At 44.7% G+C, this 24837-nt stretch overlaps 1 protein-coding gene across 1 annotated transcript; it reads left to right on the forward strand.

Annotated features, from left to right (window-relative positions):
- Positions 1–97: 97 nt before the first annotated feature.
- IL17F (interleukin 17F) lies at positions 98–16351 on the forward strand. The gene is made up of 3 exons (XM_055574656.1): positions 98–225; positions 13866–14071; positions 15250–16351. The coding sequence occupies exons 1-3, from the start codon at positions 118–120 to the stop codon at positions 15521–15523; spliced, it is 588 nt and encodes a 195-aa protein (XP_055430631.1). The 5' UTR covers positions 98–117; the 3' UTR covers positions 15524–16351.
- The last annotated feature ends 8486 nt before the right edge of the window (positions 16352–24837 follow it).

Raw genomic sequence — 24837 nt, forward strand, 5'->3', positions numbered from 1 at the left:
CATATAAGAAAAACAGGCCAGGTGTCACAATACAACAGCTGAAGTCGATGGCGAAGAGGAGACAGGTGGTGGGGCGGGGTTTTGATCGTTCGTTCAAGAGTGGTCAGTGACCCCTCTATGGTGGCTCCAACAATGGGAGAAATGGAGGGATATGCTGAGGGGATCCGTCCTGTAGCACCAGAAACATTATATATAGTCTTTCCAGTGGCAAAGTATAATGTGGAGGTATGGTTACACATGGGTTTAGGGATTATGCCCACGGGTTGATCATATGAGCTGTTTCAGGAGTTTCTAGATATGCAAAAAGGAGCTGGTTGTAATAGTGTTACTCTCTGGATGATAGGGCCTCCTATTGGAGGTTTTCTGTTATAGAAGGGAAGGTCAGTGAGTAAAGATTCTAAGAGTTTGTCTGAATTCCAGATTTGATTATTAGTGTGAAGATATTTAAGATATGAGACGAATAAACGTTCCTCATGGTGTAAGTGGTGTAGAGATATGTTACCTGTGGTCCAGTCAAGGATGGATGTGGGGAGGGCTGAATCTCCCAGAGGAGTTATGGATAGACATATCCAGCAGTCTTTAGCCAACTGTGGGTTAGAAGCATTGAGGAGAGTATGAGTTAAATTAAGGGTCCAGAATAGATAGTTAAGGTTAGGGTTTTGAAAGTGTTCTTGGGTCAGAGAAAAGAAAGAAGATAAGAAGAAGATGTTAACCAACATTTGGCAAAGTGAATATAAGATAGACTACTATGAAGAAGAATTGGATTTCAAAAGGATAAAAGTTATAAAAGGTTCCTTGCAGCCACTGGGTGAAGATGTAGTCTTCAACATTGCTTGAACATGGATCCTTGAGGACTCACAACCCAGATATATGCCAGGAGTTGTTCCAGAAATAACTGTAGCCATGATACAAATGAACCGATAGGCTCATCCATCATCAGTTGGGGCCAGTGGAAGCCGTGAGAACTTTAGAGCTGTAGGGCCTGTGTGAGAAACTTGGTAAGAATTAATATGGTAAGCATTCTCATCATTGGGCTGCATAACCTTTTTTAGTCAAGTAATGTGCACCCAGGGGGTGATTTCTTTTAATTTTGCAGCAGTAGGGGTCAGTAGAATTATTGTGTAGAGTCCTTGCCATTTTGGGGTTAGATCTGAGTGGGACTGAACTGTCATGTAGACTTTGTCTCCTATGTGGAGGCATGGGTATGGGAGATTGGGGTGTGGTCGAGGGACTAGGTTATCCATATGTTGCCAAAGGGCATCTCATATCTGGGCAAGCAAGGGAAAAGGAAGGTGGGATGGCAGTTTGAGACCATCATGGGAGTTCAGTTCAGTTCAGTTCAGTCACTCAGTCGTGTCCGACTCTTTGTGACCCCATGAATCGCAGCACGCCAGGCCTCCCTGTCCATCACCAATTCCCGGAGTTCACTCACACTCACGTCCATTGAGTCAGGGATGCCATCCAGCCATCTCATCCTCTGTTGTCCCCTTCTCCTAAAGGTACTATGGGCCTCCCATACACGGCCTCGAACAGACTGATATTTAGAGTTTTTTTTGGTAAGGCCCAGACCTTTAAGAGGGCTAAAGGGAAGAGTTTAGTTTAGTCCAATCTTGATGAAGTTCAATTGTTAATTTGGTCAGAGTTTCTTTTAGGACCGGGTTGGCTCTCTCAACCTTACTGTAGGACCAGGGGTGGTAAGGAATGTGAAACTTCCAAGGAATTTGAAGGGTTTGTGCAGTATTTTGGGTGATTTGGGATGTGAACTCAGCACCCGCCCCCGCACCCCCCCCACCCCGACCCCGCCGTTGTCAGACTGGAGGGAGGAAGGCATTCCAAACCTGGGGAGGATTTCAGTAAGAATAAGGTGAGCCACAGTAGGGGCTCATTTGTTAGTAGTCAGGAAAGCTTCAATCCATCCAGAAAATGTATCTACGAAGACTAGGAGGAATTTAACCCTTTTTATGAGTGGCATGTGGGTGAAATCTACCTACCAGTCTTGTGCGGGAAAGATGTCCATGAATTTGGTGGGTGGGGACAGAGGGGGGCGAATGTTAGAATTAGGATTTGTCTGCTGACAAGTGGTACAAGTTTGGGTCAGATTATTTAAATAAATCACATAGTCCTTAGTTAACTCAATAAAGTTCTGAAGGAAAGTCTTAAGTACTTTTGCAGAGGGGTGGAAAAGGGAATGTAAATATGAAAGTAGTGTGCGGATGTCAGGCTCATCAATCTGTGCTATAGTAAAGACAGAACTGACAGAGGCGGCCTGCCGCTTTGCTTCATGATCTGCTATGTTGTTATAAAAGGAGATAGGGCTATGCCGCTGATGTCCCCAGCAGTGTATCACAGCAGCTTGTTTTGGGAGCTGAGCTGCATGGAGGAGTTCAGAAATAAAAGAAGCACTAAGAATAGGTGTTCCCTTTTGCATTAGGAATCCCCTCTCCCTCCAGATTATAATATTAGAATGTAATATGTTATAGACATACTTGGAGTCAGTATAAATGTTTACCTTTTGGTCTTTGGCTAGGGTCAAGGCTTGTGTAAGAGCTATCAGTTCAGCCTGCTGTGAGGATGTGTGAGCTGGGAGTGTGACTTATTTGATGAGGTGAGGGGGAATAACTTTGTCAGGTTGTCCCTGGACTATAGCGTATCCAGCCCCAAATGGGGCTTGTTTCTGGGCATTGCCGTCTATGAACCAGGATGGGACTGTGGGGTCAGTAAGGGGCTGATTGGTTATATGTTCAAAGGGATTAAGTGTCATATCTAAGATCTGAACACAGTCATAAGGTAGGTGTTCTGCTTCTGGATCTGGTGTAGGGAGTAAACTAGCAGGATTAAGAGGTTTACAGGGCATAAAAGAAAGGGATGGGTCGAGGAGGTGTGTGTGGAAGATCTATAGTTGAGCAGGGGGCAGAGAAAGGAAAGCCTGATGAGAGAGCAAATCTTTGAAGGAATGAGGAGAGCATACAGGTAGAGGAGCATTTCGGGTTAGTTTTTGGGCATCGGGTATTAAGAGGGTAGTTGAAGCTAAGGTCTGGAGATAAGGTGGCTATCCGAGCATGATGAGATCGATTTGTTTGGATAAGTAAGCTAGAGGTCCCCACATATCCTCCCATTTCTGGCACAGAATCCCTAAGGCATATCCTTGTCGAGAATGTGCAAAAAGGGAAAAAGGCTTGGTGTAATCAGGTAAGTAAAGAGAAGGGGGCCTGTAGTAAATGTTTGATAAGAGTTTGTATTGGTGTGTGGAGAGAGGTGGGGGCCAATAAGGGTTCATCTACGTTTCCTCGAGTAGCCTGGTAGAGAGGTTTTGCGTGGAGGGCAAAATCTGGGACCCATATTAGGAAGAAGTTTAATAGACTTAATAGAGAAAGAAGTTCCCTCTTGGTTTGGGGCCTGGGGGTCTGTGTCAATGCTTCAAGTCTCTGAGCTGGAATTATTTTGGATGTGGGAGTTTGAAGCAATCCTATGTAACTGACAGTGGTGGAAGCAATTTGTGCTTTGGAGAGTGAGACTCTGTAGCCCCAGTTGCCTAGGGCATTTAATACTGTTGCAGTGTGGACTAGGCAGTTACGGTGAGAGGAACTACATAACAGTAAATCGTCTACATATTGGAGTGAGGTAGTAGAGCCTAAGGCTAAAGTTTGTAGGTCTCTTTGGAGGGCTTGACCGAAAAAATGAGGGCTATCTCTAAACCCCTGTGGTAAAACAGTCCAAGTTAATAGTTGAAATTGATATGTGTCTGGGTCCGTCCAGGTGAAGGCAAATAGGGGCCGTGAAGAGTGGTGTAGAGGTATAGTAATTAAAGCATCTTTGAGGTCTAATACTGTGAAGTAGAGTATGTCAGGGGGACTATGTGAGAGAAGGGTGTAGGGGTTAGTGACCACGGGATGTACGGGTATTATGGCCTCATTGATCTTGCGAAGATCTTGAACTAGACGCCAGGAGTGCGGTTCCGTTTTGACTGCCAGTATAGAAGTATTATGAGGAGAACAGATAGGCTGCAAAAGGCCAGCTTTGAGCAATCGGGAGATTATTGGTGTAAGTCCTTTTCGGGATTCTTTGGTCAGGGTGTACTGAGTTTGAGTTATGACCTGAGAGGGATTTTTAAGAAAAACCTGTATAGGGGAATGGTGTCAAGCTACTGATGGGGTTTTGGTGTCCCAGACCCGAGGATCTATCGGGGGAAGATCAGGGAGCAGGTTTTGGGAGTGAGGGCCGGCCATGGGTTCAGGTGCCATTTGGATGCAAAGAATTGATATGGGATCTAAGAATGGAAGGTTTATAGAAATCTGTGGCTTAGCCAGAAGATCATGTCCCATTAGTGCCATTGGGCATTGAGAAACCACTATAAAAGAATGTGTTAGTGTTGTTTTGTCAAAGGAACAAGGGAGAGGAGGGGTTATTTGGGGATAAAAAGGGATGCCTGAGACCCCTTCGATGGCCACTTCTGAAGGTTGGAGAGGGCCCTTGCTGCTGCTGCTGCTGCTAAGTCGCTTCAGTCGTGTCCGACTCTGTGCGACCCCATAGACGGCAGCCCGCCAGGCTCCCCCGTCCCTGGGATTCTCCAGGCAAGAGTACTGGAGTGGGTTGCCATTTCTTTCTCCAATGCATGAAAGTGAAAAGTGAAAGTGAAGTCGCTCAGTCGTGTCCAACTCTTAGCGACCCCATGGACCGCAGCCTACCAGGCTCTTCCATCCATGGGATTTTCCAGGCAAGAGTACTGGAGTGGGGTGCCATTGCCTTCTCTGGGAGAGGGCCCTTAAAGTGGGTTAAAAGTGAAAAGGCTGCTCCAGTGTCTATTAGGAATGAGACTTTGTGTTTGGCCACTGTGCCAATTACTCAAAGCTCTGAGTCCATCTGTATGGGACAGACTTGGGGTCTGGAGCTTGGACTCCATCACTGGAATAACTCAGGCAAAATTGGGTCAATTCCCCTCTCATCCTAGGAGCCATGGTCTGGGATGCCAGGGCCCCCCAGAGTCTGGCCCCTGACCCATTGTTGTTGGGCCTGGGGTGGACCCTGAGATTTGGTGGGTAGCATCTGAGGACAATCAATCCATTTTCCAGTGGCCCCATTGTTTGCAGGTGTGGCAGGGTTTGGTGGGTGGCCAGGGGCTTGGTCAGGACTTAGCCCAGTGTCCTGTTTGGTTACATCTGAAGCAGGGTCCTGGGGGGTTAGGTCCCATAGGGGTGGGTCGAGGTTGGCGGGCCAGAGGGGTTGAATTTTTTTCTTGGATAGCAGCAGCAAATAAAGCATATTTGGCCTTTCTTTCCTTTTCTTTTTCCTTTTTTGCTTCTTCCTCCCTATTACTGAAGATCCCCTGGAGAAGGAAATAGCAACCCACTCCAGTACTCTTGCCTAGAAAATTCCATGGATGGGGGAGCCTACAGTCCATGGGGTCTCAAAGAATAGGACACGACTGAGCGACTTCACTTTCACTATTATTGAAAACTTTAAAGGCTATTTCTAGGAAATCTCACTGAGGGGTTTTGGGGCCCTTTTCTAACTGGTGTAGTTTTCGGTGAATATCGGGGGCTGACTGACTTGTGAACTGGACGTGTAGGTATAGGAGTTGGCGGGGGTAGAAATATCTAGGTTTGTGCGTTTCTAGACTGCCTCAGTAAGCCATGAAAGAAAAAGGGCAGGATTTTCATCCTTTTCTTGAGTCATTTCCCTAATCCTACTGTAGTTAACATGAATGTGAGAGCTTTTTGGCATTCTTTCTAGTAAACAGGTGATCATATGATGTAGGTACCAGAGGCCAGCATTGCCAGCTTGATGTGTCCACTGTGGCTCAGTTAAAGGAACTGCATCATTAGCCACTGGATTAACCCTATCTTGGTTATGGAGCTGATCAGCATGAACTTGGACTGCCTGCCGTATCCGTTCCTTTTCATCAGGGGTTAAAGTGGCATTTAGGATGTAATAAAGATCATTCCAGGTTAAATGATATGCTTGTGTAAGGCGGAGGAATTCCTTCCTATATCTAGCAGGATTTTCTGAAAAAGATCCCAATTTTTCTTCAATTTGGCTCATATCGGAAATTGAGAAAGGCACATGAACCCATGTGGGGCCCTCCGGTCCTGCTACCTCCCTGAGAGGAAACATGTGTTTGTTTTGGGTCCTGGTTGATGGAGGGGGTTGGAAATCTCTTTTGGGGCTTTGGGGTCATTGCTTCCTGATTTGGAGGAGGAAGGGCTAGAGGGTGGGGGTGTTGTCTCCGGAAGCCTCATCTCTGGGGCTGTAGGGAGGAGGCTTATCTGCTGGGTGGAAATTGGGGGCTGAGGGTTTAGGGGGCCTTTTAGGAGCTTTAGATTTGGATTCTTTTGTAATGGAGGGGGAGAGAGAACAGGGGAGGATTTGATAGGTAGAACAGTCCTTGCAGAGAGAAGGACAGCTTCTAAGGTCCCAGAAGGCTTGAGTATAGGGGACCTCTGACAATTTGCCATTCCATCCGAGGAAGTTAGTGAGATCTGATAAAATATTGTAATTGAAAGTCCCAAACTCAGGCCAGCAGTTTTGGTTATCCAGTTTGTATTGAGGCCAAATTTGAGTACAAAGTGACTCCAGTTTATGAACCCTGAGATTGGTCAAGAGCAGAGGCTTGAGGTTTCGTTTTACACAGGCTTAAGGGAGAGTCCCATGGGATGGACTGGCTTGATCCCATAGCAAATGGCTAGTGACTGTCTGGTCGAGAGAAAAGGTCATCACCTAATCCATCACCTAATCCTTTGACCAGACTAAGGGAGAGAGAGACTCTGAAGGAGGGAGGGGCATCCCCCAAGGACCTCCCCAGAAGGCCTTTTGGCCAGAAGGTTCTCCAGGAACCCGGAAAGGACAATAGTCTATGGCACCCTAGAGTACCGTCTGAGCTTACCTGGGCTACTGGGTCAGGCGAGAATTCGTGGTGGATGGAGGGAGGTCAAATGGCAAAAGGCCTCTATCCTGGAGTTGGTTGGTCTCGTGAAAAAGAGAGTGAAAGAAAAGAGGAAGAGAGAGAAAGAGAGAGAGAGAGGGAGGCCAATATTCCTCGGGGTATATGGAAAACCAATAAAGCCCTTACACAGGGCTTGTACTGCTCACGAAGGCACAGGGTATCCTCTCCAGGAGGTCTTGAAAGCCTGGGCAGGAAAGTGAGCTTGGCAGGCTTCCACGATCCGAAGAGCTGGCCATGGAGAACAAGAAGGAACCTCAACCTCCTGGGTTTTGGCACCAAAAAATGTAAGGTAAGGGAGTTAGAGAAGGTGAGGTTCAAGAAAAAAAAAAAAAAAGAGACTGGCATTTTACAGGAACAGATCACCTTTAACGAGGTGAGAAGGGGCAGCAGTCAGATTAGTGGGCTGCTGTGCTAAGTCAAGAAGAGAGTAGGTATACACAGAAAACATATATTTGTGGAGATGCATCATTTTGAGGGGGTCTGTTTTTCCTCATGATTATTTTTGATTAGTTAGATTTCAACAACTGGGGTAAGGAATTCCTGAAACCGGCCGGAGACTGGGATTGGCTGGCAGCTGAATGTCATCAATCTTAATGTCCATTCCTTTCTTTGGGGGAGAAAGTTCTTTATTCTGTATAGAATAGTGGGGAGGATCTGGAAGGGAGTTTTAACTCCAGGCTATTTTGAGGCGTGTAGCTTTCCTTCAGTAGGTGTGTTGAATGACAGCTTCACGTGAATTACTGAAACTTAAAAGTTGGTAATAGCTTGGGCCATGGGTGGTACAGGGCCAGTTAGTGAAAAGCTTCCACTATAATCAGCTGTGTGTTCATCATATATTCATCATGTGTCCCCAGTGTTAGTCCATGATTTATAGTATAAGAAGGGCTTATACTATAAATGGACTGGGCTACAGTCCAAAGGGTCACAAAGAGTCGAACATGACTGAGTGACTAAGCCCAATGGACATTTAAAAAAGTAAGTTATTGCTATTTCAGAAATGTCTGTGTATTCCTAGGCTATGCTGCCTAGCATACAGCATGTTCTTAATAAATGTTGACCAGCACTGAACTAAGATAAATTAATATTTTGCAGGTCATTTAAAATAACACATCAGAGACTTAAAGGCTCTACTTGCTAATCCATTTTGGTTAAAAAAATCAAATAATGTTCAGAGAGAGCCAAGGTAATGGTTGTTTTTAAGTCCTATGAATAATGATTATCAGTCTATTAAACACCAGTAAGTCTAACCACTGGGTTAAAACAGAGTTACTTCAGGGAAACCATGAAACTAACCGCCTGGGGATATCAACTCTTACTCTCTCACTGATGCCACTCATTTCATTGGTTTTGTTTTTCCATTCACAAAGTGGAGCTAGAGATAGTTTACTACTGTGTCTCCTCGAAGGATGACTTGTGCACTTAAATCACGTTTCACATTGCATGACTGGAAAGTAGAACAGAAGGTGCGTGACTAGATTCTTAGCCATTTGGGGGAAGAATATGAGAACTCATGACAGCAGTTTGTCATTTGGCTCCTCTCCGTAGTATATCAGTTAAGAGATTTGCTCTAGAGTGAGGGCAATGACTGTGGCGTGCGGGCAGAAGGAGAGGAAGATTTGGTCCTTTCTTCGTCATCCCTTTTTCTAGAGTCCCCCGACTCCCCTTCAGGAAGTGGAATAGGAAAAAACAAAAAACACTACATTCATCAGTTTCTCTGGGGCAACCACAACTTAGGCAGTAAGCAGGTCACTTGAAACAAGGACAGAGATTGCTATAAAACTGACAGGTACTCTCGCTGACACCACATTAGCACACACAAGACGACTCAGGCACAGAAGGAGTTTCCTGCACAACGCAAGCGACCAGAGCAAAATGACGATGACTGTCCTGTGTGACACGGCCATGGTGAGTGGTCAGGATCACCCCTGGGTGATCACCCCTGGGTACAGTTAGCCCTAGGATTTCAGGAGAGCAGATTTCTAAGGAATGAGGCTGGATTGGGGTCTTTGGGGGTTTCATTTCTTTAAAACACAGAGCTGACTTTAATACTGACCCTGGTCTGTTGGAGAAAAAGAAAAAGTAGCCAGAAGTTATAGTGGGGTGAAAACCATAGCTCTTTACTAATGGCTTTGGCATGGTTGGCATTAGCTTGTGAAATTCTTGGCATCACAAACTGGACATAGTCTCTGCTTATAGAGTTAAGTTGGCCCTATCTCCCAGGGAAGCTTAGCCAGCCTTTTAGGATCTATATAGATTTATTTTAACCAAGGAAGCTGGGGCCCTGAGAGGGGTGATGATTCTCCCAAGATGACTGGCAGACAAGGAGTGCCCCTGGATGCAGGGAGTGAAACCACCTAGCGATGCACTTGGACAGTTCCTGGGGGAGGGACCTGGTTTCACCACTTACTAAATGTGGGATATGGGATAAGTTACCTAACCTCTCTGTGCATTGTTATTCCTCTGTGACTTATTATCCTCTCATCTTCCTTATGGAGGATTAATTGATATCATTGAGAATGATAAAATGCATACTCTGAAATAGCAGATCTCTGCAGGCATAGTTTCTAGTTAACTTAGCCACTTAATATAATGAACAATAAGGACAGAGAAAGAATTCAGTGAGTATTTTTTTTTTTCAAATAGAAGTATAATTGATTTGCAATGTTGTATCAGCTTCTGGTATACAGCAAAGTGATTCAGTTAGGGTAGGGTAGTCGCTCAGTCGTGTCCAACTCTTTGCGACCCTATGGACTATAGCCCACCAGGCTCCTCTGTCCAAGGGATTGATTCTCCAGGCCAGAATACTGGAGTGGGTTACCATTTCCTTCCCCAAGGGGTCTTCCTGACCCAGGGATCAAACTTGGGTCTCCCGCATCACAGGCAGATGCTTTACCCTCTGAGCCACCAGGGAAGCTATGTATAACTGAATAAACAGACCATAATTTCCCTTATGGTTTATTATAGGATATTGAATACAGTTCCATGTGCTATACAGTAGGTCCTTTTGATTATCTATTGTATATGTAGTAGTGTACATATATTAATCCAAAACTCCTAATTTATCTTTCCCCCCACCCTTTTTCCCCTTTGGTAACCATCAGTTTGTTCTATATGTCTGCAAGTCTGTTTCTGTTTTGCAAATAAGCTCATTTGTATCATATTTTAGATTCCACATATAAGTGATATCATACATTTATCTTTCTCTTTCTGGCTTACTTCACTTAGTGTGATAATCTCTAGGTTCATCCATATTGCTGCAAATGGCATTGTTTCATTCTTTTTTATGGCTGCATAATAGTCATTGTATATATGTGTCACATCTCCTTTTTCCATTTGTCTGTTGATGGACACCGAGGTTGCTTCCGTATTTCAGCTATTGTAAACAGTGCCCCTATAAACATTAGGGGGTATGTATCTTTTCAAATTAGAGTATTAAATATTAATACTAGTTATGTGATTATTTTTACCTCTGAGTCTCCCACCAACCTAATGAAGCGGATTGAGACCGCTTTCTCCATTGTACAGGTTAACAACAGTTCAATGAATTTAAGTGATTTAACATCATCAGATACTGTATGCCCAAGAAAAGGGACATGAATCTAGGTTTATGACTTCAAGTACAACATTCTGCCCTTGAATGGTTTAGAAGCAAGATTTCTGAACTTAAAGCCATTGTGTTTAAACAATTTTTTGGATAGTTTTGTGTTCTAAAGTCATGTCTATTTCTGGTTTCTCTAAGGACATCTGTTGGACTGTCAGCAAAAAACATAACAGGGCAAAGGACATTATAATAGGATTAGAAATTGGAGGTGCAGGCACACAGGATATCCTCAATAGAGAGGCAAGGCAAATCTTGTGGACTAGGAGCTGGCTGGGTTCTGGAGCACATCCCTACGAGGGGGTGAGCACGAATCACAGGTGAGTTAGGAGACAAGCGTTCAGATATTCTCCTGGGGGATTTCACAGTAGAGTAAGTACAGGGTTAAGCTGAGCATGTCGGTGTCCTGACACTGCCCACCTTACGATGGTGCTTTCTCTTACCTCTGTTTCCTATTAGACAGAGAAGGCGTGATGTCCATTTGCCTGCCTCATAGATGGTGTAGAAGAATTGTTGTCCAACTCTTTTGTGACCCTATTAACTGTAGCCTGATGGCTCCTCTGTCCATGGGGTTTTTCCAGGCAAGAATACTGGAGTGGGTTGCCATTTCCTTCTCCAGGGGATCTTCCCCACCCAGGAACAGAACTCGCATCTCCTGCATTGCAGGTGGATTCTTTACCACTGAGCCACCAGGAAAGCCAGCACAGAAGAATCTGAGACTAAAATAATCTGAGCCTCTCAGAGAAGTGCTCTTCTGTGTCTCATTCTTGAGAACCAGCAAGAATTTTATCCAGCCCCTGCTCTGTGTTTCATAACCACTGAAATCTACAGTTTCAGATCATCAGCTTCATGGAGCACACTAGAGTGATTTGCAGATGTCATCTGATTTCTGATAAAAAGCTACATGACCTACAACACTTACGCAATTCTGACATGGCTGTCACATGGCTTAAAATGCCTGGCTCCTCTAGTGAGACAAAGCTGAGATGAAACACTGTGGATGCCTCCATGTTGATGACAACAGTAATGAGCTTCAGGGGCTGTGGCAACACTGACCACAGACACCTAGTTCTAATCCTCAGACTGGCACTAGCAGGCTGGAGAGCATCAGACACAGCTTCTTCACCTGCCTTATCGGGGTAACTAATATGAGCTCTACCTATCCTTTAAGGTAGGTGTGAGAATCTAGAGATTACAGAGATGTGAAAGTGTTTTCTATAATACTCTAAAGATATAAGCAAATATAATAATGACATTAGAATTATAAGTCACTATTTGGTAATTATTGATAAACCTGGTAACCCCAAGGGACACTTACTCTAAAGCTTCAATAATGAAAATTAGAAATGAGTCTGTGAATACGACACAAAAAATGAAAGAGGAGACACAAAAGAGGGATTTACTCAAGAAATTTAAGGAAGTGATGCTCAAAAAGCTAAGGACCCTCTTTTCCAAGCAGGCTTCCTTTTACTTTTTAAAACTTCACAGTGCTTCCTGGTGAGTTCACTAGGAATCCCCTGGTGACCTAGTGGTTAGGATTCCGGGCTTTCATGGCCGTGACCCCTGGTTCAGTCCCTGGTTGGGGAACTGAGGTCTTGCAATACGGGATCATAGTGCTTTGTGTAGATAGAAGGTACAGCGGGGCAAATCCTACATCTTTCCCATCTTTAGGGAAAGGTCGACTAACAGTAGCTCCTATACTGAATACTCTCCACATCCCGACCATGCTCTTCATGCTTTATATGGATCCTGTCATTTAATCTCCACATTTTCTGGTGGAGGAAACTCAGTTGCAGCTGGTGAGAGTCCTGGAACTAAGTTGTGGACCCAGGACTTCTGATTCCAGAGCTCATGTCCTTTATCATCAGACTCCAGAGATAAGAAAGAGTTGTTGAATGAATGAATGATTACGGGAGACGAAAGTAGACATCTGCTGATTATCTGGAGGCAAATTATACCCATTTGGGCTTATCTGGGTCAATCTCACTTTACAGGTTTTTTTTTTTTTTTTTAGTATCAGTTACCTTAGTACAGCACTCTCATCATGACCTTTTGGTTTACTCTTATCATTTCTTGCCTCCAGCATCTGCAAGAGATAAAAAGTGAAGCCCATTTAAACCAACATGTCTAGGCACCTTCCCAACCTTAACTCACAGAAGGTGTGAGTCTGACCAACATGGAGCCCCGAGGATGAAGGCAACTCACCTTCATTATGTTGAGAGTCGTTGATGAGCCTTGTCCATTCCCAGTGAGGGTCAGTGGTCACTGTGGGGTTCTGACAAAGGGAAGCTGCAGAAATTTTTAGCTCTGATTTTAGTTAGATTTTCACAGAGTGCTTTCTTTGTGCATTCCTATAATACCAGATAAACCAATGTTTCAAAGTAAGTATAAAAGATAAATGTTCTGGAGCTAAAGAGAAGTGTGTTGATTTCTCTGTTGTATGTCCTTAATGCCCCTGTTTCCTTCAGTCAGTGTGGATCATGGGAACTCTGCTATATTTGGGTTTGCACGGTGTTTTTCTTAATGCGTTGAGTTTAACTACGTTGGTAATTTAAATGAATTGTTTTATTCATTCACTCGTCTACCAGCTCTTTCATTCATCCAGAAAGTATTTTGAAACACCTGTTCTATGACATATTCTCCTGTAGGTGAAGATGTGTGTGAACATAAATACTAGATATCCAGACAATAGAAAAGGGCTGCTTGAATGCTAGATGGTAAAAGCTTTATCATTTGAGGGCAGTTAACATACTTCTAATTGAACTACTTTTGGGACAGTTCCTGGAGGAGACCACTTCTGAGTGGGTCCTTGATGGAAGGGGGAGATTTAGATGGATGGGGGTAGGGGGGCAGGAATGGCTGGGACAAAGGGTTTTGTGGAGGATTCATGGATGTGAGGTTGGAAATTAAGAGCTATCATTTCTTAAGCCCCTATTTTTTATTATAAGTGCATTACAAAGAACATTTTTTTAAATCCTGTGAATATTACTATAAAGCAAGTGTTATGCCCTGGCGGGAAAGAAGAGAAAGCAGAGGCTCGGTGAGACTCAGGATTTAAACCCAGTCTCAGATCCTGATATCCTCATGTCTCCCTGTTCAAAAGCTCTCGAACTGTGGAGGGTACATTCACCAGGCCAAATAGTTTAGTTCTCAGGTTGGTACCCTGGAATCTTCATGTCTGATTGTTCATTGCCAGGAGACGATCTAAGTTCAGAGAGGAGCCCTGATCCTGTCCCAGGGATGCTGAGTTCAGCTGAAGCATGACCTGTCTCTTGTCAGCAAGTGACCCTAGAGTCCCTAACCAACCTCATTCTCATCTACTTCCAGGTCAAGTTCCTGCTGCTGTTGACATTGTGGCTTACCCTCCTGGGGGAGGTGGCAGCTCAGAAACCCCCCAGACCTGGGGATTCTGGCCTCTGCCCCTCTGTGGAGGACCACATTGTGAAGGTTGACATCCGTATCCGCAGGCGGAACCAGGGAGTTTTCATCTCACGCAACTTGCAGAACCGCTCCATCTCCCCCTGGGATTACAAGTACGTGCCAAGGAGACTGATCTCCATGGTCTTAGGGAAAACATGTTAATTTTATTCTAACCATACAGTAAATAAGTTCAAAAATACAGAAAAAAATAATAGTCCTTACATTGACTCTTAAAAGCAGAAATCCCACTTTCCCTGGGAGCTCCCCTTTTCTTGCTACTTTGGGCTAAGTCCTCCTATGTGCTCAAAAGCCTGTTTTGCTTCCAACCTCTCCTGATGCTTTGCCTTTTTCTGCTTCATGCAGCCCTGGGTTTGGAACTGAGAAACTTTTTTTTGTGTTGGAAGAGAGGGCTCTTTAAAGCAGCCCACATAATGGTCTCTGCGTGGGGATAAGGGGGGGACCAGAAAAGTCAGTTCAGAGAAAGCCACTCAGATTGGATTTCCATCTTCAAGGAGTGGAGAGGGCAGAGTGGAGGAGAAAGGCCAGTTGGGGAAGGAAGATGCTAGGTGGGATGTTCAGGGTACAAACTTGGGATTTTGTCTTACACAGAGATTCTTAGTACCAAGCATTCATTTAGATGCTCTAAATAGAAATATGAAAACAGAGTCTGGGGACTATTAGAAGTGTTTCTGGGGCTGCCCGCATGTATTTCCTTTCCTCCGGAAGGGAGTATGTACCTGGCTAGTCGGCTGGATTGGCCTTTATGCCTCCTGGCAAGGAGGGAGAAATCGAGGGAGAAATTGAAAGAAGGCATTGGATTCACAACCCCCCAGGGCTTTGGTTTTCTTTCCCAAGCAGCAGGCTTTGGAGACTGTGTACTGGGGGACCTCCAAGTGATGTTCAATCTCTAACCAAAGGATGAAAGATGGCTCTCATAATAAAAATGTAAAAAAAAAAAAAAGGAACTAAAAGATCTAACATTTATGGATGCCAATGTTTCAGTGATGGCATTTTATATTCATTTGTTATCACAGAGTGTTGGCAACAACTGCAAGGGAGAGGAATATGAGAATCTCCATTTTATGGTTGAGGGACCATAGACTGAGGGAGTTAAGCACCCCGCCAGGGGCCGGCATCTGAGTCCAGGATGTCTGTTCCGCGCCTGCGCTGTGGCCCCGTATTACCCAGCATCGCCTTCCTGCAGGTGGGCGCCCAGTGCCACAGGGTCCCCATCCTTTGTGCATCTTTCCTGCCAGATCTCACCATCCACTTCTCCCTGCTCTTCCTGCAGCATCACCCGGGACGCCAACCGGTTCCCCTCTGAGATTGCGGAGGCCCAGTGCAGACACATGGGCTGCATCAACGCGGAGGGACAGGAAGACAGGACCCTGAACTCCGTCCCCATCCAGCAGGAGTTTCTGGTCCTCCGGAGGAAGCGAAATGGCTGTCCTGGCTTGTTCCAACTGGAGAAGGTGCTGGTGACCGTGGGCTGCACCTGCGTCACCCCCATGGTCCGCCACCTGCATGACCCGATGGCAGATCAGGTGGCAGATCAGCTCAGCTGAAGAAGCTGTGGAAATGCCCCTCCTTAGCCAGAGCTCTGTCATGAGTCCTACGTGGTTCCCATTTCTCTCCACTTCCCAGGTCTTTTCGTAATATCTGCACGGGATTCTCCAGATTTTGTATTAGATAGAGTCATTTTCTGGGGCTTCAGCATCTTTATATGGTCCTGAGATGTTCCAATGACCCAACCCCCTAAAAATAGATGGAAGAGAATGCAGGTCCCATTCTGCTTATGTGCTATGATGACCATCTCCCTGGTCATGCAGTTAGTGGGTGGGGGCTCTGCTAGCAAAACTGACTTCTGGCTCACAAGTGCAACTGATACATAACCACCATGTAAGAGAGTGTGGGAGGGGCTGTGCAGGATGGGGCGGGTGGAAAGGGTGGGGCTAAGGGCCTAGCACATGTTTATTAAAATTGCTAAATACAGATGAGGTTGGCCTGATATTTATACTTGTAAGGAAACTCGCCAGGTATTTATGATGTATTGACTATATAAAATTCTGGGAGAAAAATTAATATATCAAGGGCTAATATAATAAACTGTTAATGGTTGAAAGACACTTGAGATCTTTGTGTTCTGTCTCAGCTTGTATTCACAAACCTTGTGAACCTGAAGATTATGAAATTCTATATAGCTGTCATTTATTTTTCATGTTTCATCAGAGTGCTAGTGTCAGAATTACTATTATTATTTGTGAATGATTTTGGTAATGTTAGTTTTTCCCCCCTCCAGCTTGATTGAGATATAACTGATAAGTAACATGGTGTAAATTTCAGTTGTACAGTGTAATGATTTGATACATGTATGTATGGAGAAATGAGAACCACAATAAGGTTTGTTAACATCTCCATCCCTTCACCTAGGTATTTTTGTGTGTGTGGGGGGGGTGTGGTGGGAACATTTAAGATGTACTTTCTCAGCAAATTTCAAGAATACGATATTCTTATTAATAAGTATAGTCATCAGGCAGTACACTCAATCCTCAGAATTTATTAATCTCATAACTGAAAGTGTGTTTCATTCATCCAAAATCTGTCCATTCCCCCCATCCTCTGCCCTTGGCCACCAACAGTCTTCTCTCTGTTTTTCCATGCCTTGGAGAGTTACTCTATTATTAATGATTCCTGGGGATTACAAGGTAAGTTAAGGAAAAATGTGCAAACAGAGCTCACATTGCCTGGTAACTCTTTACTGCTCCATCTTCCTGTCTGTATTATTTTACAAAGTGAACATCTATTGGCCACTGTGGTAGCCAATGAAGACATGAAGAAAAGTAAGAAATGCACATGGTGGGTGGGCAGCCAACCGTCTTGGTAGCAGCCGCCTGCAGAGCCCCTGGTCACGAGAGCCATGGTGGTCACTGCATCTGGGGTCACTGGTGATCTTTCAAGCATCTCTTATGCTTCTTGAGGACACAAAGTTCCCAGGATTCTGGTCTCCCTACTGCTCTGAGGCTCACTGGTCCCTCTCTTGCCCAGATACACCACATTTCTTCTTTCACTGAAACACAACAGCTGCTCAGGGCACATCTGCATTCTGCTGCCTTCCAGAGAGGAGATAGGACATCAGTTCTCACTCCTACCTGCAACTTGGTCTGAGGATGGGCAGAAGCAGGAGCCTGGAAGCCATTTTTCACTCTTTAGTGGGGGCAATTTTTACTTAGTCTGTAGGTTGGGGTGGGGCTGGAGTCACTGATAAGTGGGTTCTTCTTTTCGTTCCTGAGTCTCCTGCTGCTGCTGCTGCGTCACTTCAGTCGTGTCTGACTCTGTGCAACCCCATAGATGGCAGCCCACCAGGCTCCCCCGTTCCTGGGATTCTCCAGGCAAGAACACTGGAGTCGGTTGCCATTTCCTTCTCCAATGCATGAAAGTGAAAAGTGAAAGTGAAGTCGCTCAGTCGTGTCTGACTCTTTGCGACCCCATGGACTGTAGCCCACTAGGCCACTCCGTCCATGGGATTTCCCAGGCAAGAGTACTGGAGTGGGGTGCCATTGCCTTCTCCCCTGAATCTTCTACTTATGGTATAAACATTGATGTTCGTACTTAAAGTGCTCAGCCTCTTGGAATTTAAAAGAATATTTTCTCTCATAGCTATCAGCTTCATAAATTTGCTGTGAATCCCACACGTCCATATAGGTGCTCTTACCTGTGCAGTGAACCTTTCTCTGTTCATTTTGGCCGTAATAGCCCTGCCCTGAGGGTAGTACATTCAGAAAGCTTCCAACTGAGTGGTGAGAGAAGTATAGAGGTGAAGGACATTGAGGAAAAAAGTACACCCCTGTGTGTATTAGGATATTATCTCATTACAGGTGGTCACATGTAATTTCAAAACAATGTGCCAAGTACTATGATCAAAGTCTGAAATTTAGAGAAGACACAGAGGATGATAGCTCATCAGGACATTCCAGAAAGGGAATGACTTTTGCACTGGGATGACTGAGTTGCTCTAGATGAAAATGGGGCTTCCCTGGTGGCTCAGATGGTGAAGAATCTGCCCACAATAAGGGAGACCCAGATTTGATCCCTGGGTCAGGTAGATCCCCTGGAGAAGGGAATGGCAACCCACTCCAGTATTCTTGCCTGGAGAATTCCATGGACAGAGGAGCTTGACAGGCTACAGTCCATGGGGTCACAATGAATCAGACATGACTGAGTAACAGTTACTTACTTAGAGGAAAATGAGAGAAGGGCAATCCTAACAAAGGGAACGGTATAAACAAAAGCACTGAGGCTCAAAGAAGCTTTGTGTACTAGGGGAACAGCATATGCCTGGGATAATGTGGGAGCACCCAGTGGGGTGCTGTGCTGCGCTTAGTCAGTTGTGTCCAACTCTTTGCAACCTCATGGACTGTAGCACGCCTGGCTCCTCTGTCCATGGGGATTCTTCAAGCAAGAATACTGGAGTGGGTTGCCATGCCCTTCTCCAGGGGATCTTCCAAATGCAGGGACTGAACCCAGGTATCCCACTTTGCGGGCAGCTTCTTTACCATCTGAGCCACCAGGAAAGCCTACACAGTGGGGGATACGTATAAACCGTTCTTGAAAGCATGATTGAGTGAATGAATGAATGAACGTGGCAGTAGGCGGACAGTAGCACAAGGCTCACGTGTGGATGCTGTTGTATGCTTTATTACAGATGTGGAAAGAGCGCAGCTGTTATTTCATAGGAGAATTTTGGTGGCAAGTGTATAAAAGGGGTGGAAACTGAAAGGCCGGTAAGACAGTCAGAGAGAAGGCAATTTCTCCTGTGGTAAACTCACAAAGTTAGAGCTGGAGGGGCCCCTGTAGATCACCTGTCAACCTTTCTCATTTGCTGATGAGGCCCAGAGGAAATAGATGACTTGCTCAAGCTCAGTCACTTGGGTAATTAGTGATAGAAACAGGTTCACTGGCTTAAAGTTTGTGACTTTTCATGTTGGCTCTATAGCATTTTCAGTAAGGACCCATTGCAGTCATTGGAGAAGGCAATGGCACCCCACTCCAGTACTCTTGCCTGGAAAATCCCATGGATGGAGGAGCCTGGTAGGCTGCAGTCCATGAGGTCGCTAAGAGTCGGACATGACTGAGCGACTTCACTTTCACTTTCATGCATTGGAGAAGGAAATGGCAACCCACTCCAGTGTTCTTGCCTGGAGAATCCCAGGGACGGGGGAGCCTGGTGGGCTGCCGTCTGTGGGGTCGCACAGAGTCGGATACGACTGCAGCGACTCAGCAGCATCAGCAGTCATTTCTCTGTGGCCTTAGGCTGGCTCTGGGAACCGGGACTGAAGGACCTCCCCAGCCCACATTTCCAAGTACATTGTACATGGCGTCCCCTGGAGGCTCGGCCCTGAGTTACAGCATCCCTCCACGACTTGCAGATCCTTCCCTCCTCACAAGGTGGCGCACTGCACGACTTTGTCTCCAACTTCCCTAGCATAGGCCCCCAGGGAATGATGGCTCCCTGTCTTCCCCTAGTAGCCGCCTGTGACTCTCCTGAGCTCCTCAACTCTGCACCCAGGTATCTGGGACTTGGAGGTGTTTTCTTTTGCCTGTAGGAGAAATAGTCAAGTTGAGTGATTCCGGTGTCCCAACCAACCGCTAGTATAGTGTGTGGAAAGAGGAAATTTTCTTTCCATGCGGAAACTTGAAAGCACATAGCCTTATCTTTTGATATACACTTCATACATACGAAGACTTGGCTGAGTGGAAAAACACATTCTCATTTCTCTCACTTCCTCTCTCCTCCTCCCCAAACCTGAATAAAATCATCAATACTTAGGAGGTGGCATAAGGAGAAACGGTTATGAAATTGGTTTGGTTTTCTTTGCCTTTTTTTCCTAAGAGAGATAGAAATTTCATTTGATGTTTAGACAGCTCTTGACTTTGAATCTTGATTCTACCATCTTCTGGTTGTACAAATGTAGGCAAATTAGTCCTTCTGAGACAGTTTCCTCACATGTTAAGTGGAGAATAATAACTATTTTAAAGAGTAGTGTAATGTAATTGAAACAAAAAGTATAAAAGACAGTTGAGCACCCAGGTAATGGTAGGCACCTACTTAATGTCATTATCCCAAGAGGCACAAAACTTATGTTTCCCGTTTTGCTTGGCCCCAAGAAAGGAAACTCATGTGACAACCCACTCCCATATTCTTGCTGGGAGAATCCCATGGACAGAGGTGCCTGGCAGGCTATAGTCCTTGGGGTCACACAGAGTTGGACATGATTGAAATGACTTAGAATGCACGCACACTACATTTCTAGTACTTATGTATCTCATAACTGTAAGTTTGTACATTTTGACCCTCTTCATCCGCTTTTCCTTTCTCTCACTCCTTGCCTCCGGTAACCACAAATCTGATCCTTTCTCTATGGAGGAAGCTATAGATTTAATTCATTAATAAAATTCCCTTAGGGCCAAAATGTTCACTGTAGCCTACATTGGACAAGTTACTTAATTTCTCTGAGCCTCAGTTTTCTCAACTGTAAAATGAGGATGATCATAATAGTTGCCTCATAAGATTGTGGTGCAGATTAAATGCAATAATAAATATAAAGCAGCTTCCTGTTCTGACTAGCTGTTACTAGTCTTACTTACAACCCCCTTATGCAAGGGCTGTGAATCAATGCTCCCACCTTTTAATTCTTTTCAAAGTCAAGTAAATCAATGCACCAGGCAAAGATGGGTTTATGAGTTGTTCGGAGTTGTGGCTGTTGTAAAACTCAGAGGCTTCCTACTCCACCGGCTTACTTCTGTGGTTTCCTTGCATGTGTCTGTAGGTGACACACCACAGCCCTTTGCATGGCCTGAAGGCAAGGACCAGACCTTGTTTGTGGTGGGGACAACACCAGAACCCGTGTAACCATTTCCCACAACCCACATTCTCATGATTCTGACAGAAACCAGATCTGGGAGACATAGCTCTGGATGGACTGCTGTGCTGAAGCTGGGGTAGGGTCTGAGAGTGACAGGCCTCCCTGGAAGGGACACACCACTCATGGAAAATTCTGAAAATACTAATCCATCAGGCTAGAGTTTCTCAGAGCCCTGGGCATCTGCTTATTCTGCATTCCTGGGCTTTTCAATATCTGAGAGAAAAAAATACCCTGATTTCCCACAGACCACTTGTCAAACTCCTGATTGCCTTCTGCGGTCACCTCAAACCTCAAGTGAGATCCATTAAGAAAGCCACTTGCTTTTGACTGCATCTGCGTATAGGATGGCAAACTTCTGGTTACTGTATTTGAAAACACGCAGACGTAGAATTAAGTATAAAAGGAAACAATTTTTTCTTTTTCTGTGTTGCTTAGCTTTGTGAAATCCACTAAGTACTATGATTTGGGTTTGAGAATTTAGATAAATTGAAGTTCTTGTCATCTGACAATGACTTTTACTGGGTACAGTTACCGTATGGAGGTTTCTCAAAATACTACAAGTGGAGCTACAATATGACCCAACAATTGCACTCCTGGGGATATATCTGAAAAAAACCAAAACACTAACGTGAACCTGCAGCTCAGTGTTCATAGCAGCATTATTTATAGTAGCCAAGATATGGAAGTAACCTAAGTGCCCATCAACAGATGAATGGATGAAGAAGATGTGGTGTGTATTTTGTTGTTGTGTAGTCCCTAAGTTATGTCTGACTTTTTTGTGACCCCATGGACTATAGCCCACCATGGGATTTCCCAGGCAAGAATACTGGAGTGGGTAGCCTTTCCCTTCTCCAGGGGATCTTCCCGACCCAGGGATCAAGACTGTATCTCCTGCATTGGCAGACAGATTCTTTACCACTGAGCCACCAGTATATATAGATATTATAGTTGACGGTCCCAGGGCACTCCCAGTTGACAGCCACATGAGAGAGCTATCTTGCTCACTCTAGCCAACCAAGTATTTAAAGGACCGTAAGGGGAAACAGGGGAAACAGTGTCAGACTTTATTTTTCTGGGCTCCAAAATCACTGCAGGTGGTGACTGCAGCCATGAAATTAAAAGACACTTACTCCTTGGAAGGAAAGTTATGACCAACCTAGATAGCATATTCAAAAGCAGAGACATTACTTTGTCAACAAAGGTTCGTCTAATCAAGGCTATGGTTTTTCCTGTGGTCATGTATGGGTGTGAGAGTTGGACTGTGAAGAAGGCTGAGCGCCGAAGAATTGATGCTTTTGAACTGTGGTGTTGGAGAAGACTCTTGAGAGTCCCTTGGACTGCAAGGAGATCCAACCAGTCCATTCTGAAGGAGATCAGCCCTGGGATTTCTTTGGAGGGAATGATGCTAAAGCTGAAACTCCAGTACTTTGGCCACCTGATGCGAAGAGCTGACTCATTGGAAAAGACTCTGATGCTGGGAGGGATTGAGGGAAGGAGGAGAAGGGGACAACAGAGGATGAGATGGCTGGATGGCATCACTGACTCGATAGACGTGAGTCTGAGTGAACTCTGGGAGTTGGTGATGGACAGGGGTTTCTGGCGTGCTGGGATTCATGGGGTCACAAAGAGTCGGACATGACTGAGCGACTGATCTGATCTGATCTGAAGGGTGAATTTAACTCAGATGACCATTATATCTACTACTGCAGGCAGGAATCCCTCAGAAGAAATGGAGTGGCTATCATGGTCAACAAAAGAGTCCAAAATGCAGTACTTGGGTGCAATCTCAAAAACGACAGAATGATCTCTGTTTGTTTCCAAGGCAAACCATTCAATATCACAGTAATCCAAGTCTATGCACCAACCAGTAACGCTGAAGAAGCTGAAGTTGAACGGTTCTATGTAGATCTACAAGTTCTTTTAGAACTAACACCCAAAAAAGATGTCCTTTTCATTATAGGGGACTGGAATGCAAAAGTAGGAAGTCAAGAAACACCTGGAGTAACAGGCAAATTTGGCCTCAGAATACGGAATGAAGCAGGGCAAAGACTAATAGAGTTTTGCAAAGAAAATGCACTGGTCATAACAAACACCCTCTTCCAACAACACAAGAGAAGACTCTATACATGGACATCACCAGATGGTCAACACCGAAATCAGATTGATTATATTCGTTGCAGCCAAAGATGGAGAAGCTCTATACAGTCAACAAAAACAAGACCAGGAGCTGACTGTGGCTCAGATCATAAACTCCTTATTGCCAAATTCAGACTTAAATTGAAGAAAGTAGGGAAAACCACTAGACCATTCAGGTATGACCTAAATCAAATCCCTTATGATTATACAGTGGAAGTGAGAAATAGATTTAAGGGCCTAGATCTGATAGATAGAGTGCCTGATGAACCATGGAATGAGGTTCGTGACATTGTACAGGAGACAGGGATCAAGACCATCCCCATGGAAAAGAAATGCAAAAAAGCAAAATGGCTGTCTGGGGAGGCCTTACAAATAGCTGTGAAAAGAAGAGAAGCAAAAAGCAAAGGAGAAAAGGAAAGATATAAGCATCTGAATGCAGAGTTCCAAAGAATAGCAAGAAGAGATAAGAAAGCCTTCCTCAGTGATCAATACAAAGAAATAGAGGAAAACAACAGAATGGGAAAGACTAGGGATCTCTTCAAGAAAATTAGAGATACCAAGCGAACATTTCATGCAAAGATGGGCTCAATAAAGGACAGAAATGGTATGGACCTAACAGAAGCAGAAGATATTAAGAAGAGGTGGCAAGAATACACAGAAGAACTGTACAAAAAAGATCTTCACGACCCAGATAATCACGATGGTGTGATCACTGACCTAGAGCCAGACGTCCTGGAGTGTGAAGTCAAGTAGGCCTTAGAAAACATCACTATGAACAAAGCTAGAGGAGGTGATGAAATTCCAGTTGAGCTATTTCAAATCCTGGAAGATGATGCTGTGAAAGTGCTGCACTCAACATGCCAGCAAATTTGGAAAACTCAGCAGTGGCCACAGGATTGGAAAAGGTCAGTTTTCATTCCGATCCCAAAGAAAGGCAATGCCAAAGAATGCTCAAACTACCGCACAATTGCACTCATATCACATGCTAGTAAAGTAATGCTCAAAATTCTCCAAGCCAGGCTTCAGCAATACGTGAACCGTGAACTTCCTGATGTTCAAGCTGGTTTTAGAAAAGGCAGAGGAACCAGAGATCAAATTGTCAACATCTGCTGGATCATCAAAAAGCGAGAGAGTTCCAGAAAAACATCTATTTCTGCTTTATTGCCTATGCCAAAGCCTTTGACTGTGTGGATCACAATAAACTGTGGAAAATTCTGAAAGAGATGGGAATACCAGACCACCTGATCTGCCTCTTGAGAAATTTGTATGCAGGTCAGGAAGCAACAGTTAGAAGTGGACATGGAACAACAGACTGATTCCAAATAGGAAAAGGAGTACGTCAAGGCTGTATATTGTCACCCTGCTTATTTAACTTATATGCAGAGTACATCACGAGAAACGCTGGGCTGGAAGAAGCACAAGCTGGAATCAAGATTGCTTGGAGAAATATCAATAACCTCAGATATGCAGATGACACCACCCTTATGGCAGAAAGTGAAGAGGAACTCAAAAGCCTCTTGATGAAAGTGAAAGTGGAGAGTGAAAAAGTTGGCTTAAAGCTCAACATTCAGAAAACGAAGATCATGGCATCTGGTCCCCTCACTTCATGGCAAATAGATGGGAAAACAGGGGAAACAGTGTCAGGCTTTATTTTGGGGGACTCCAAAATCACTACAGATGGTGACTGCAGCCATGAAATTAAAAGACACTTACTCCTTGGAAGGAAAGTTATGACCAACCTAGATAGCATATTCAAAAGCAGAGACATTACTTTGCCAACAAAGGTCCATCTAGTCAAGGCTATGGTTTTTCCAGTGGTC

The sequence above is a fragment of the Bubalus kerabau genome, chromosome 3, assembly GCF_029407905.1.
Source record: "Bubalus kerabau isolate K-KA32 ecotype Philippines breed swamp buffalo chromosome 3, PCC_UOA_SB_1v2, whole genome shotgun sequence".
In the NCBI taxonomy this organism is placed as follows: Eukaryota; Metazoa; Chordata; class Mammalia; order Artiodactyla; family Bovidae; genus Bubalus; species Bubalus kerabau.